General features: G+C 43.8%; 1 protein-coding gene across 5 annotated transcripts in view; it reads right to left on the reverse strand.

Moving 5' to 3' along the window:
* FGGY (FGGY carbohydrate kinase domain containing) overlaps window positions 1-15597 on the reverse strand; it is a 365851-nt gene that overhangs the window by 175334 nt on the left and 174920 nt on the right. For 4 of the 5 annotated variants that reach the window (XM_039486503.1, XM_039486506.1, XM_039486504.1 and 1 more), the window contains exons 2-5: window positions 13866-14057; window positions 13547-13758; window positions 9610-9721; window positions 8865-9016 (exon numbers count right to left, since the gene is read on the reverse strand). In XM_039486503.1, the coding sequence (XP_039342437.1) occupies window positions 8865-9016; window positions 9610-9721; window positions 13547-13758; window positions 13866-13899 (510 nt within the window). In that variant the 5' untranslated portion in view covers window positions 13900-14057. The remainder of the gene's footprint in view (window positions 1-8864; window positions 9017-9609; window positions 9722-13546; window positions 13759-13865; window positions 14058-15597) is intronic. The other variant, XM_039486502.1, reaches the window with a different exon arrangement.

Genomic DNA, 15597 nt, shown 5'->3' on the forward strand with positions numbered 1-15597 from the left:
AAAGCAAAGAAAAGCAAGTAAAAAGGAGATGAACCAATCAGGGCCACCCGGGGGATGGGGAGGGCAAGAGGGGCAATTTGCCCCAGACCCTGGGCCCCACAGGGGCCCCAACAAGAGTTTTTGGGGGCCCTGGAGCGGGGTCCTTCACTCACTCCGGGGGCCCCGGAAAACTCTCGCGGGGCCCCGGCCCCTGGAGCTTCTTCCTCTCCAGGTCTTTGGCAGCAATTCGGCAGCGAGGGGTCCTTCTGCTTCGGGACCCACCACCGAAGTGCCCCGAAGACCTGCAGCGGGGGTCCTGCCACCTCGGGACCCACCGCCAAAGCACCAGGTCTTCAGCGGCAATTTGGTGGCGGGGGCCCCCCCACTGTTGAAGACCCCAGGCCCCCCTGAATCCTCTGGGCGGCCCTGGAACCAATTATGATTTGGAGGGGAAAATACAACATAGCCCTAGAAACAGCAACCCTGAAAGTAACAGGAAACCAGCAAGAAGTAAGGATCATCATCTACTTCCCAAACTATGAAGTCATCTCAGTCCTCTGGGTGAATGAGGTCATCTTCCACTTCTCCTCTTCTGAATCAGAGACTGGATGTAGAAAAGTTCCATTAGGTCATCTTATCCCCTCTCTCCCTCCACTGCCAACCAATGCAGGATAAATTTGCTAAGGTATATCCTTGAGTGGTGCTTTTTCTTCTTTAGTTTTAAATTACTCAAGTGATAGGACTTCCGCCCCTTCCTCTGGGAGATATAACCACTTGAAAGCTAGCAATATCACTCAAAATTACTTGCTTTGAACTCTTCCTATCCAAGGACATTGTTTTGTTTTTTAATTCTACAATAAGGAGGGTGCAGGCCAAGCAACAATAAAGATGTTTGCCACAGATTCCTCTGGAGTCTGCAGACAGGATCTGCTCATATGGTTTCCCAAGGTAGCAAATGATCAGATTAACATAATAGAAAGGAAAAGGTGAATAATTGGGATTCTCTTATGATATACACAAGGAATCTGCAGTTCATATGCAGTAAGATGATGGTGGCCCACAACTTGATTCAACATCAAGCTTTTAATCCAACTCTACTCAAACAGTATCTCATGTAAACCAATCTCCTAATTTATCTTCTGAACAAAATAACTTTGCTGACAATTGTGTCCAACTAATTATTCTTTCTGGTACTGGCAGAGTTGCTAATATTTTTGGCCCAGTGGTAGAGCAAAAGTTTTGTAATGCAAAGGGCCATGTGTTATATCAGAGCTGAATTAGCATCTCCACATGGAACTAAGGAAAAGTCAATCGTCCATCTTGAATGTCAATCCATTCAGAAAATCTTCTGTAGTTCTTCCAATACTTCATAGTTTTGAGCAGAGGATATACAGTACCTTTCTCTATATCTTCCTAGAGCTTCCATTTATGTTGCCATAATACACAAGATGTACTTTGCCACTGAGTTTATGCTCCATTGATTCATTCTTGTGCCAAAGGAGGTATGATAGAATTCTAAATGGCATAAGAGGTCTGATAAAATGGAAAAATAGTATAGGAGGACGCAACACTGTACTGGCTTTAGAGCCCTAATCCTCAACAGACAGCTGTTTGGGAAATGCATACTATTATAAAGACATCACCTCTTGCATTGCTAAGTACCAGTGCTTTTGCAGCCTCAGTAAATGTTCCCGTTAAAGCCAAGATTGGTATGTTGCCCAGAGGATGGTGGTATAGCATTCCAGTACACTATCAAACATCATAGACTTGTGCAGGCATGGAAGATGTACATGCTAGGACCAGTGAGTTAGTGTTTTGCTACAGGAATCAGTATTTAGGGCACAGATATTAACAAATGTAACAGAAGAAATGTTGATCTGAACCCATGATATAACAAAACAGCCTTCCAAGGCATTCCTTGTCTTAGTGCTCTTGAGAGCAAACTTTTTATATATTAACCTTTCTTTTTGGAGTTAAAGAATGAATACAAAATCATTTCACTGATTCACCACACCTATTAAATATCCTTGCTGTATGGTATATGAATGGGACAGTCTGCATCTCAACCACAGCAGGGTTTGCTTTCCTTTGATATGTTCAAAATTCCCATTCCCAAGCATTCAAAAATCATGAGTCAGGCTCACACAGTCATGAGAATGGTTATAAAAATGAGGTTTAAAAACTGTTGGCTTCCTTTCATTCCTCTTCAGGAGCTGGAGTGTTTAGGTGTAATGATTTCAAGATTGTACTCCACAACCATGAGGGCTAGAAACTTACTTTATTTTAAAAAATGAAAGATGAGATTCTCACGAATCACAAATTCAGGATTTGGCACTTTATGGAAAGCAATAACTATTGAGAGAGTTGGCAACACCGTTAATGCTCATAAATAGCAGGGGGGGGGGGCATGGGATAACATTAATAGAAAAAACAGAATATATGCCACTGCAGTATTTTTCAAAGACAACTATTTATACCTAGGCCAGCCAGAATAGATCATTTTCCTTAATCTCACTTAAACCACATAACAGAATACTTTTTACTTTTTGATTTTGGAGAGTTGTCCAAGCCTGACAGTATTCCAGGACAAAAAAAATTAGGGGTGACATGGGAATGCGCTGGCATCAGTAACGGAAAACACAAACCAAAATACAACCTGCAGTGTGGCATGAGCTACAGAAATTAGAAGTTGTAAAGAAAATGTTTCCTTATGCTGAAAGAGCAGCCAATAGAAACATTTCACCAATGACTAACCTTATGGATCACCAGCATGTGTTCTGTGCAATGCTATGCTAATATTGGAAGAAAATATGTCTGCAGTTAAACAAGAGATTTAGTGCAAAGAGTAGCAAATCCTTGTCCCACTCAAGAAGATGTGAGCTTTGCCATTGACCCAATGGGAATAAGATTTGGTCCTTGTATTAGGCTCAGATTATACCTGACCTGTTCCTGGATATAAGGTGTCCCTCTAATGCAGCACCCAAGTAAATGCCAGGCAGATTTGTAGACCATCTGCTCTGGGGAACACACAGACTGCTCCTTCCCCATCCTTCTGGAGGTGCACAACATGCACCACAAAGGCATAGAGATGGACAAGGAGAACGAGGCAGACATCTCTCTGCCTTCTTATGCACTGCCCAGCGGCCACCACGTAGGGGAATAATTAGCAGCATCTCATAAAGGGATGTAGCAATGTGTGAGCAGCATTTCAATGTCCTGGCATTCAAGGAGGCATTCGTTCTGCAAAATCCCCAGGGCTGCATGGCTTCACATGGCCCTTATCATTGGATGGCACTTCCCAGCCCTTAGTGAATAAGGAACAGAGTTCCACCTTACAGAGATGTCCATCTGCGAATACATCAGCTGAAGGATCCCTGCAGTTGTAAAGAACTTTGGAGACTTGTTCATCTTGCCACCACATTAAGAGAAAGTCCTGTGTTACCGCACTCCAGTGAAGATCATCCACAGGATTTTAGCATCTAATTTTTCAGTAGGTGTCTGACAAAATCATGTGCTAATTATATTCTGTTATTTCATTGTTAGTGACTGGGTTGTGCCCCAGATGATGTTACACAGAGACAGCATCATCTGGACTGATGTACAGCACCTTGTTTATCCAGCAAATATTCTGAAGACATATGCTTGCTGAGAGAAGGCATTGAGGGAGGACAAAGAATGAGCAGCTAACCACAAGCCATAAACAGCAGACATTAGCACTGTCACAAAGAAACCCAAAGTGGAAAATAAGCCCAGAGAAGGAACAGCAGTGGCCTGAAGTAGAGATGTTTTTGGTGCTTGAATCAAGAGGACAGTTGATGTATTTTATCATTTTAAAGTAAAAAAAAAAAATCCCTATAAATCCCATTTTACAGAACTAGCCCAAGAACATAGGCTGGATTGCAGGAAAGACTTAGATGAAGGTAAGTACAGTATTGTGCTTTCATGCTACTCTTGTCTTTATTTATTTATTTCCCTCTACCCACTCCTACTTTCTTTCTCTCTAACAATAACTTAATTCCATTATTTTGGAAGCATCTGAGATAACCGCAGCTGGAGATGGGACACTTAATGGGGTGGGCTGGTGTTCTGAACATTTTTTATCACAGTGCTTGGCTGGCTGGCTGGCTCTCGCTCACATGGTCAGGGTCTGATTGCCATACGTGGGGTCGGGAAGGAATATTCCTCTAGGTCAGATTGGCAGTGACCTTGGAGTTTGTTTTGCCTTCCTCTACAGCATGGGGCACAGGTTTCTTGCCAAGATCATCTGGGTGTATCTCACTTAATCAATTCCCTGCCACTGCACGGCCCTCAGGCACTGGTGCACCTTGGTCCCTCCTGTTCTCCACCGGTGGCACACAATCATTTTGTCTCCTGAGGGCTGTAATACTTTGGTCTACTTCTGGCTGTTGGGTTTAGTGTGCAGAGGACTGGGTGGTGCTGGTGGCCTGTGATATACAGGAAGTCAGACTAGATGATCTGGTGCTCTCTTCTGGCCTTAAACTCTATGACTATGACTCGCTTCTTTATTCATTCTCTCTAACAACAACTTCATTCTCTCCTCTCTGTTACTGACCCTTTCTATGACGTCTCAGCCCCCCTGCAACATTGCTGTTATTCACAGTAGCTCCTGCCTGGTCCCATTTCACCTGTAGGTGGCTGCTCCTCCTTGTTGCCCTTTGTAATGGTGCCCCAGGAGGATTCAGCTCTCTCAGGGTGGGGAGGGGGGATTTCTCTACCTTTTGGCTGTGACTGCTCCTCTTCCTCAGGGATCTTGGAGGACTCTGTTGCAGGGCTGTGATGAGTGGCTCCTTTCTTCCTGCTCGTAACAGGGTGCTGGCCAAAAAGGTTCTGGCCAGGCCCCTGTTAGCCCAGCTCCAATTAAGGGGTATTAATTGGTACTGGCTGGGTGTGGCTCGGCAAAGGGCCAAAGGAAAAACACCTGTGGGGCTTGTGCCCAGCTCTTCCTCCACCGCTCTTCCTGAAGGCTCAGATGCCAGCTGCTTCTCTGAGATTCTCACTGCTCCTCCCTCTGGCCTTCACCTCTGAGGGTCCAGCAGGTTGTGCTGCTTCTCCTTGCAGCTTCCTCTGCCACCAACTGTTAAACTCCTCTGCTCTTTCAGCGAGCTCTGCTGCTCCCCTTGGCACTCTCTAGCCCTAGCCTATTGTGGGGCTGCCTGAGGGACCGCCTGTCTTTTTTCACTGCATGGCGGCTCCCCTCGGGTTACGTATACCAAGCGTCAGGGTGTACCACACGCAGCTAAACACCTAGTACAGGGGTGGCCAACCTGTGGCTCCGGAGCCACATGTGGCTCTTCACATGTTAATATGCAGCTCCTTGTACAGGCACCGATTCCGGGGCTGGAGCAACAGGCACCAATTTTCCAATGTACCGGGGGAGCTCACTGCTCAACCCCTGGCTCTGCCACAGGCCCTGCCCCCACTCCACCCCTTCCTGCCCCCTCCCCAGAACCTGCCACGCCCTTGCTTCTTCCCCTTCCCCCCTCCCCCGAGCCTCCTGCATGCAAGGAAACAGCTGATCGGAAGGTGTGGGGAGGGAGGGGGAGGCGCTGATCAGTGGGGTTGCTGACGTATTACTGTGGCTCTTTGGCAATGTACATTGGTAAATTCTGGCTCCTTCTCAGGCTCAGGTTGGCCACCCCTGACCTAGTATGTGCCTCAGAATGGCTCTGAAAGGAGGGGAGGAGTATCCAGAGTCTGACAGAGACAGATCATGGGTCCCTGCTAGGATTGGTAGGAATCTTAAAGTGCTGAGAAATGGCTACACAATAGAGGAACAGACAGTCAAGGTGATTTTAAGGCAATCAACACAGCTACTTAACAGGCCTATGCCTGAAGCTGCTCTTGAGGCAGAACCATTCACTGGAGCAAGTGGCAACTTGTAAGGAAAGATTGTTTCACACTTCATGGAAGAAAAATAAGCAGCAATGGGGATTTAAAAAGGAAAAGTGAACTATTTACAGCTGCAAGAGACTTTAAAGAAATCTTGTTAGTCGTGTATTTGGTTCCATTTAGTACTCATGAAAGTTGGAGACTAAAAGCACTGATCACAGCCATGCACACACAGGGGGCAGACACTGTGTAAACTCCCTCAAACAGTTCTGCCAATACATCTCACTCCTACAATGCCATACCCAGAACAATCCCTTCTGGTCCTCTTCTTAGCAAGGTTCAGGGCCATATTTGTAAAAAACAGATGCTACTTTCGTGCTCAGAAAGTTCCCAGCGAGGCTCCTGACTTACTGTGTGTCCTGCGTGAATTACTTACGGCACAGTTGTACTCTGAAAAGTGTTGCTAAAAAAAGGCACTCTGGGGATTCCAAAGCAGGCTGGCCTTCATATGATATTTTCTGAGTTAGGAAGAAAACAAATGCGTTTTCCTAACTGCTAGTCTTGCAGACTCACCCTAGGATCTGTAAAAAGCGACAGAGAGTCCTGTGGCACCTTATAGACTAACAGACGTATTGGAGCATGAGCTTTCGTGGGTGAATACCCACTTTGCCAGCGTCTGATGAAGTGGGCATTCACCTACGAAAGCTTATGCTCCAATACGTCTGTTAGTCTATAAGGTGCCACAGGACTCTCTTATCAGAGGGCTAGCCGTGTTAGTCTGGATCTGTAAAAGCAGCAAAGAATCCTGTGGCACCTTATAGACTAACAGACATTTTGCAGCATGAGCTTTCGTGGGTGAATACCCACTTCGTCGGATGCAAGTGCAGCATGAGCTTTCGTGGGTGAATACCCACTTCGTCGGATGCAAGTCTTGCATCCGACAAAGTGGGTATTCACCCACGAAAGCTCATACTGCAAAACGTCTGTTAGTCTATAAGGTGCCACAGGATTCTTTGCTGCTTTTACAGGACTCTCTGTCGCTTTTTACAGATCCAGACTAACACGGCTACCCCTCTGATACTTGACCCTAGGATCTGAAAGCCAAGCTTTGATCTTTTTGGCTTGTGCATCATTCCCAGTATAAAATAAAAAAAACAAAACAAAAAACCCTGCAATCAGAACTTAATTCTGTTCCTGATACACAAGCTCCATTAGAATCTAACAGTGCCATACTTGCGTCAGTTCCGCAGTGCTAACAGGAGTCAAAAAAGAAACCCTTCTCTTTAATCAGAAAAGTGGATATGACTTTGAAACATGCAGAGAGAAAGTTAAGTACCATTGTACAGGTAGTTTTGTGACCCTAACTGCATTTTACTTTCTCTGTGCCACAGTTTACTCATCTATAAAATATTAATACTTACCTCACCCTGAAGAATATTGTGAGGCTCAATTAATGTTTGTAAAGCACTTGAAGATTTTTCAATCAATAGCACCATATACTGTTATGTGCAAATTATTATTGTTCTAGTCTAGTGGAAACGGATTTTGCAAAGTTAGGGTATAATTCACTCCAATGCAACAGGCCTCCACTCTTATAAGGGCTACAGTGGGTCTTAAGTGGGGCAAAGGATTGCTAGTAGCCCACTGAACAGGGGTGAATGTCACCTTTACTGAGGGCTAGAATGAGCTTTGCTTCTAGCCCCAAACATGCAGCAGTATGTAGCTGTACCACTGCAAACAGCCCTGTGACGGAATTGGGATTCAGGTACAATTTCTTCCATGCTCCCACATTGTGTGTGTGCGTGCATGCCTGTGTGTACGTGTTAATTTGCATCACCCTTTTACTATGTGCAGAATAGTCCTCACTTGCTGGTGTGCTGGGTTGCTTCTTGAGGACTTTCCTAAAGAATAATGCAAATATCCAACTATAAAATGACCAGTTATATGCTACTCATGGCTCAGAAATAGAAAGTATTTAATAGATGGATATTCATGTTTCACTATAGCATCCACAAACATTAATTATCGTCTATTAACATTAATCTGTCAGTATCTGCTTCTGCCAGTTAACTCCCTTGACCTTCCCCAGTCTGCACCTTGTTACTATACGATGTTTCATGTTTGTAAGGAGAAGAAACATCAGCTGTTCAAGGCTGACAAAGTAATTTACATTTGGCCTTCATTAAGACTACACTAAGCATCATTGAGACCAAATGTAAAAGCCAGATTGGTGAAGGTTATGAAAAATTCAAGTGGCAAGCATTTTTCCTTTTATCTGACAGTTATTATTAAGAAGCCATATGTCAACCTACAACACATACAATTTAAGCATAAGAGACAGCATCAGAATTCTGCATTATGAATAGAGTGTCTTCCTCCTACAGATGGGCTAGTTACTACAGATGGGACTGAACGGGTTAGGTGCTTTTCTGGAGGTCTGCAAGTGTGTTAAGGATTTTGACTGAGCAGTTTCTGTACTAGTGACCAAAGCCATCTTGAGTCATTTCACTCCTGGATGCAGTAGCTCAGAAGCCATCCTTCTGGCTAGGCGTTCCTTTTGGCAGTTCATTTTGAGACAATGCTGATTGCAGATCCCTCTCAGAAATATCACGGACACCCCTAGAGAGTAAGTACAACCATGGCATTTGGAGTAGGCAGGGTACCCAGGTAATTAAAGCCTCATCTATTTCCAGTCCCTATTCATCAGTAAGACAACTACATATGCCTGTCTTCCTTTTAAAAAATGGACAGCCAAAACACACGACATGTTCTAACCTGAAAATATTGAATTACCTCACACAAACAGAAATTTAGAAGCAGTCCGTGAAAAAAAGGAAGCTCTTAGGGTGGGATTTTCAAAAGCACTTGAAGTTTGCCTCCCTCGGTTCCCACCACACTCAATGGTGAAATGCCCACAGCCTTCAGCAGGAGCAGTGTTCAGCCAATGCTGAGTAGTTAAAAAAAAAAAATCTCATTCTTAAAATGTTAATTTTAACCATCAGCCAGAAATCTGTCACAATCTAAAACATACTCACTTCTTTCATCCACAGCAACTTAGGCGGCTGCATTTCTACAGACATCACTCCCCCAACGTAGCTCAAAACACTGTGTTGAGTTCCATTGATTCTGTCCACTTGACTGGCTGCACGATGGTCCATCCACATAATGATGTTTCTTTTACATTCCCCTTACCAAAAACAAAGGCAGACAAATATTTTAGTCTTGGTTAAATTCTTCCTCATTATTATACATCTCCAGGTGCCAAGCCACTTGGCAACGTCACTTAAGAGTACAGAATTTGAGTACTGCTCTCTGAAATAACACCACGTGATACTCTTGGCTCCACTGAAGCCAATTTTCAAACATGCTGAGCAACTACAACACAAACTCACGTCAATGGGAACAATGGGTGCTCAGGACCTCTGGAAATCAGGCTGTAATATGGAATCTTTCACCCCAAGAACCCAAATCACATGACAAAGTGTATGTATTTTATTTATTTACATATAAAAATATACAAAAATGCCTACATTCCCTAACATGATTAAAATCCCAGCAACATTAAAGTAGTCATTTTACAAGAACTCAGGTTTAAAATTAAAAATGACCCTGACAAATTAGATAATTGGTCTGAAAGCAACAAGATGAAATTCAATAAAGACAAGTGCCCATGTCTACAGGATCTGGCCCTTACACAGGCCATTATGGTAAAATCCTGGCTCCACTAAAGGTAGTAGCAAAATGCCCAGGCCAAACTTGGTTTCCGTGCTGGGGTCTTACCTTCATAATTAACTGCCAAGGGCTGAAACTGCTTATCCACAACAACAAGTGAACACGTAGCATCAAAACCGAGCCCTCGAATCCAGGCAACCTCTACTTGTTGGATGACTTTCTGTGAACATACACAAGAAGTTCTTAGATACAAATATGCCCAGATGCATGCACATGCTAATGCTTTACAGACAAGAGGTTATAAACTGGAATTATAAACAGTGATGAGTCAAGCTCAAAAGCTTCTGAGATTCAGTTTGCTTAAGCACCTAAAAATCTGGACACTAACTCAAAATGTATACAAATTATGCAAGCCTCTTTGGTCTGAAAAACTGGGACTCGGTCTCATGAAAACCTCTCTTGCAGGCTCTCAGTCCTGGTTCTTACAGTTCTGGTTGGAAGCAGGAAGCACGGGGTGCACAAAAAGGAAAAATAATGGCAAAACACATTATGTTAATTTTATCTTTTTTCTGAAAGGTTTGGGTCGAATTGGGTGTGCGGCTCAGGCACAGGTTTAGGGGTGAGCATTTCATCTAGACCAAGGCCTCTAAAGCTCTGATTCTCTGCGTCACTACTGGGGCAAAACGTGTCAAGGAGTTTTTGTTTTTAACCTCACTTAGCATCTTATCACAATTAAATATCCTAGAAGACGACTGCCTGTAAAATTGGTCTTAAGTGTATACTAGGACTAATATCACTGCTCTGCACATCGCCTTCGAAAGGCTACCCAGCAGAGATAGGCCTCAGTTAAAACCCTGGAACTCACTGATCCCAGATCTTATGGAAGCTCTGAACTTTGTGGCTTGCTTGTGGTATTGCAAGGAGAGAGAGGAAAAAAAGGCACCCACACTGACTAACTGGCAAGTGAGGTTGCTAAGCTTCCTAGGAGGTAATTATGGGTATGTCTACATAGCAATTAATCACCTTCGGCTGGCCTGGCTCAGCTGACTTGGGCTCACAAGCCTCAGGCTGTGAAGCTATAAGACTGTTGTGTGAACATTGGGGCTCAGGCTCTGGCACAACTGCAAGGGGGGAGGATCTCAGATGAGGGGAAAGCAGTGGATGTGTTATTCCTTGACTTTAGCAAAGTTTTTGATATGTTCTCCCACAGTATTCTTGCCAGCAAGTTAAAGAAGTATGGGCTGGATGAATGGACTATAAGGTGGATAGAAAGCTGGCTAGATCGTCGGGCTCAATGGGTAGTGATCAACGGCTCCATGTCTAGTTGGCAGCCGGTTTCAAGCGGAGTTGGTTCTGGGGACGGTTTTGTTTAATATCTTCATTAATGATCTGGAAGATGGTGTGGACTGCACTCTCAACAAGTTTGCAGATGACACTAAACTGGGAGGAGTGGTAGATACGCTGGAGGGTAGGGATAGGATACAGAGGGACCTAGACAAATTAGAGGATTGGGCCAAAAGAAACCTGATGAGGTTCAACAAGGACAAGCGCAGAGTCCTGCACTTAGGACGGAAGAATCCCATTCACTGTTACAGACTAGGGACCAAATGACTAGGAAGTAGTTCTGCAGAAAAGGACCTAGGGGTTACAGTAGATGAGAAGCTATATATGGGTCAACAGTGTGCCCTTGTTGCCAAGAAGGCTAACGGCATTTTTGGGCTGTATAAGTAGGGGCATTGCTAGCAGATCGAGGGATGTGATCATTCCTCTCTATTCGACACTGGTGAGGCCTCATCTGGAGTACTGTGTCCAGTTTTGGGTCCCACACTACAAGAAGGATGTGAAAAAATTGGAAAGAGTCCAGCAGAGGGCAACAAAAATGATTAGGGAGCTGAAGCACATGACTTATGAGGAGAGGCTGAGCGAACTGGGATTGTTTAATCTGCAGAAAAGAAGAATGTGGGGGGATTTGATGGCTGCTTTCAACTACCTGAAAGGAGGTTCCAAAGAGGATGGATCTAAATGGTTCTTAGTGGTAGCAGATGACAGAACAAGGAGTAATGGTCTCAAGTTGCAGTGGGGGAGGTTTCGGTTGGCTATTAGGAAAAACGTTTTCACTAGGAGGGTGGTGAAGCACTGGAATGGGTTACCTGGGCGGGGGAGGGGGGGGAATCTTCTTCCTTAGAGGTTTTATAAGGTCAGGCTTGACAAAGCCCTGGCTGGAATGATTTAGTTGGGAATTGGTCCTGCTTTGAGGAGGGGGTTGGACAAGATACCTCCTGAGGTCCCTTCCAACCCTGATATTCTATGATTCTATCCCGGGATCTTACCCTAGCCTGAACATCTACCCAGCAATTTTACAACCCCACAGCCCTAGCCTGGGTCAGCTGACCTGGATCAGCTGTGGGTGTTGAAATGCTGTGTAGACCCTAAGTGATACATTGTTATTGAAAAATATTTTCTTCAGAGCTGTTTGGTAGTAAGAAATCACACCCACTCCCCTGTCTGCAAGGTCTCTACTACTAAGAGAAGATATTTTAGGGATAAAAGGAAGCCCGAGTGCAACAGCAAAGCAATTTATAAAGACAGAGAAAATTAAAAAGGCAGCGTAAAAGGGCTGCTTTGCTTATCCAGCTAGCCACTCTTCCCTCTCCCCCTCCATCTTATTCATATCAGGGCACTTGCTGCAGAGCCAGGCTCATTAATGTTTGAAAAGGCTGATCAATAACAAGAGAATGGTGAACTGTCCATCTGCAAATTACCAGGCATCTTATGAATATTTAAAGAGCCAACCTCGGAGCACAGAGCAATCTAAGACTGTGGCATTTTTAAGGATGACAAAAGTGCCTTTTTACATTCACTGCCAATCAAGGTCACCGTACACTTTTTCTAAGGGGATGTATAAATTAAGATTCCTGCCTAATAGCTACAAGAGAAGAGAGGGAGAGGTGATCCTTTATATATTCAGCATAGTAAGGTTTATTTCAGTTTCACAATATGTAAACCAGTGACCCATATGCCAGTACTGGGGCTATTTTTGTCCCATATTTCTTCACATTTGTATTATAGTCAAGCCCAGAGACCTCAGTCAGGATCAGGAGCTCTACTAAGTGTACTAAGCACCATCCCTGCCCCAAAGAGCTTACAGTGTCTCAGCTCTCCCTCAATAGCTTAATAATGAGCCCCTTTTTGGCCCCAGTGCAGTCCAGTTGCTCACCATCAATTCACCTGTACATGCCAGTAGGTTTTGAGAACCCTTGACTCCCAAAAGGGAGGATGGTCTTGTGGATAAGGGAGAAGCAAGAGGGGTGAGGTAATATCTTTTAATTGGACCAGCTTCTGGTGGTGAAAGACACAAGCTTTCAAGCTCCCCAGGACCTGAATCATAAAATCTCAGGGTTGGAAGGGACCTCAGGAGGTCATCTAGTCCAACCCCTGCTCAAAGCAGGACCAAATCTCCAGACAGACTTTTGCCCCTGATCCCTAAATAGCCCCCTCAAGGATTGAACTTACAACGCTGGGTTTATTAGGCCAATACTCAAACCACTGAGCTATCCCTTCCCCCACAGAAGAAAAGCTCTGTGAAGCCTGGAAGTATGTCTCTTTCACCAACAGATGCTGGTCCAATAAAAGATCTTACCACGTCAACCTTGTCTCTCTCATATCCTGGGACCAACACGGCTACAACAACACTGCAAACAATTGTGGATAAGGCTCAGACCAATGAATCAGGATATCTGGGACTGGATCCTATGCTCACTGAAGTCAGTGATGTAGCTCCCACTGATCTTAATACCCTAGCTTCTATTTCCAGTTGTTTCACTGTAAAATGAGGATAGTGTCTGAGAGGCTACAACAGCCGCATCTAGAAAGTACTTTGGTGCAAAAAGTTTTTTTTTTATCATCATCAACCGTTTTGTATGGTAGGGCATGCACATCAAATGAGAGGTGGAAAGCACTGACTACTATCCTGAGTCTCATTATAGAAGTTTAAGTACTGCCTGAATCATACATTCCTTCCATTTTTTTACTCCCCTACATATACCTTTGTCGCTGTGCAACAAGCAGCCCAGATGTCATCAGAGGATTGCTCATAGTGGTCTGGTTGGGGTTCCCAAATTTGGATTGGCTGATCCGAATGTGCCACTATTGTCCCAAATTGGTCTACCAAAGCCGCACGAACACTTGCCGTTCCAACATCAATCCCAACATAGTAATTTACTGGATCCTGCTTCTCACTCTGCATTTTCAATAAGCCTGTAAAAGTGCAACAAGTAAAAAAAAAATCTGGTTTGAAACACTTTCACATTTTACATATAAATAATTATGGTGATGATGTTTACAGTGATGTTGAAAAGTTGTACCCCATAAAACAAAGCGCAGATCCTGTGTAGGCATTTTGACTGTTTGGTATTAGAGCAGAACAATTTTTTGCAAGTCTTCACTATAATTTTTTTAATGAATTTGCTTCTTCAGTCCTCCTACGGCTTGTGTTCTTTTTCTGAAAACATTCCTGTACTTGAGCTTTAGTGGCATAAATGTTCCTGGAAAGCAAGCTTCAAATTTGCAAATAAGAGTATGTATGATAGGCACGTGACCATTCATCCAATCAGGTGAGCATTTATATCTCAATCAATCTGAAAGAATTGCAAATAATAGTTGAAACTTAATGGTTCGAAGGTTCAGATAAGCACCTAAAAGTCCAGCTGCCTTTATGAATAATAAATCACACCAGAGAAACCTGCACAATTAGACTGAAACTTTCATTTTGCAGAAATCAAAAACTAGCAGTCAAGCATAGTCTCTGGGCACACGTGCAGTCACTATCAAATACCAAAAAATTATACACGCACCCAAGAAAATCAGCTCAAAAAACTCTCTCCAGACGTTAAACAAAACAGTCCACACAAGTCACCGGACACATTTTAACAATCATGATTTTCTTGTTTCTTCGGTTTTTTTACATTTTCCCCACAATGACGTGGCTTGCCTGCAATTCCAGCTCATTTTCATCCAGCTCCAGCCCCTTTTACAAATGCCTCACCATTATTTATTAATGTTGATTATTAGACTGATATAAAGGCTCCTACTGAACAGCTCCAGTTACCCTGCTGTCACTTAAGTACACCACCAGTTTTATAAACATAGACAGACAGACAGCTTAAGAACAATCTAGCCACAAAGCACCAGCCCAATCCACCTGAGATCCTTCACCATTATATCCCTACTCTCCCCAAATGCCCACAGAAACAGATCAACCTTGCAGTGTGCACAGAAAGTCAACAGATCAAGTGATCTTGGAATGTGGGGAAAGCAACCTTAAAAAGTCATGGTTCCCTCCTGGAGATCACTCTACCAGCAGCTTCATCTCTTGTCACATCAAGGGGATTCCAGTTTGACCACCTCTGCTAACTCAGATGGGGCAGCGTGGCACAAAGAGAGAGGCCATCTACAGGTCCCAAGCATTCAGGAAGTCAATGGAGTCAATGGAAGTAGAATCATATGCTAAGCCCCGATCCTGCAAAGACCTGCACACGTGCTCAACTTTAAGCATGTGAGTAGCCCCCATGGACTCAGCAGGACTACTCAAATGTTTAAAATTATGTGTATGTATAACTCTTTGGAGGAATGGTACTTCAGTGGCCAGGTGCCTTCTGAACCAGTTCCAAAAAACAGTGACATACTGAAAACGGTGAGAGCCCTCTCCCTTAAGACCACAACAGCCTACTGAAAGATCCTTTCATGGATTAAAAGACAGAGAACAAAAGGTAGGAATAAATGGTAAATTTTCAGAATGGAGAGGGGTAACTAGTGGTGTTCACTAAGGGTCAGCCCTAGCACCAATCCTATTCAACTTATTCATAAATGATCTCGAGAAAGGGGTAAACAGGTGGCAAAGTTTGCAGATGATACTAAACTACTCCAGATAGTTAAGACCAAAGCAGACTGTGAAGAACTTCAAAAAGATCTCACAAAACTAAGTGACTGAGCAACAAAATGGCAAATGAAAATTAATGTGGATAAATGTAAAGTAATGCACATTGGAAAAAAATAACCCCAACTATACATACAATATGATGGGGGCTAATTTAGCTA

This window comes from Mauremys reevesii, linkage group 8 (genome assembly GCF_016161935.1).
Source record: "Mauremys reevesii isolate NIE-2019 linkage group 8, ASM1616193v1, whole genome shotgun sequence".
NCBI classification, from domain to species: Eukaryota; Metazoa; Chordata; order Testudines; family Geoemydidae; genus Mauremys; species Mauremys reevesii.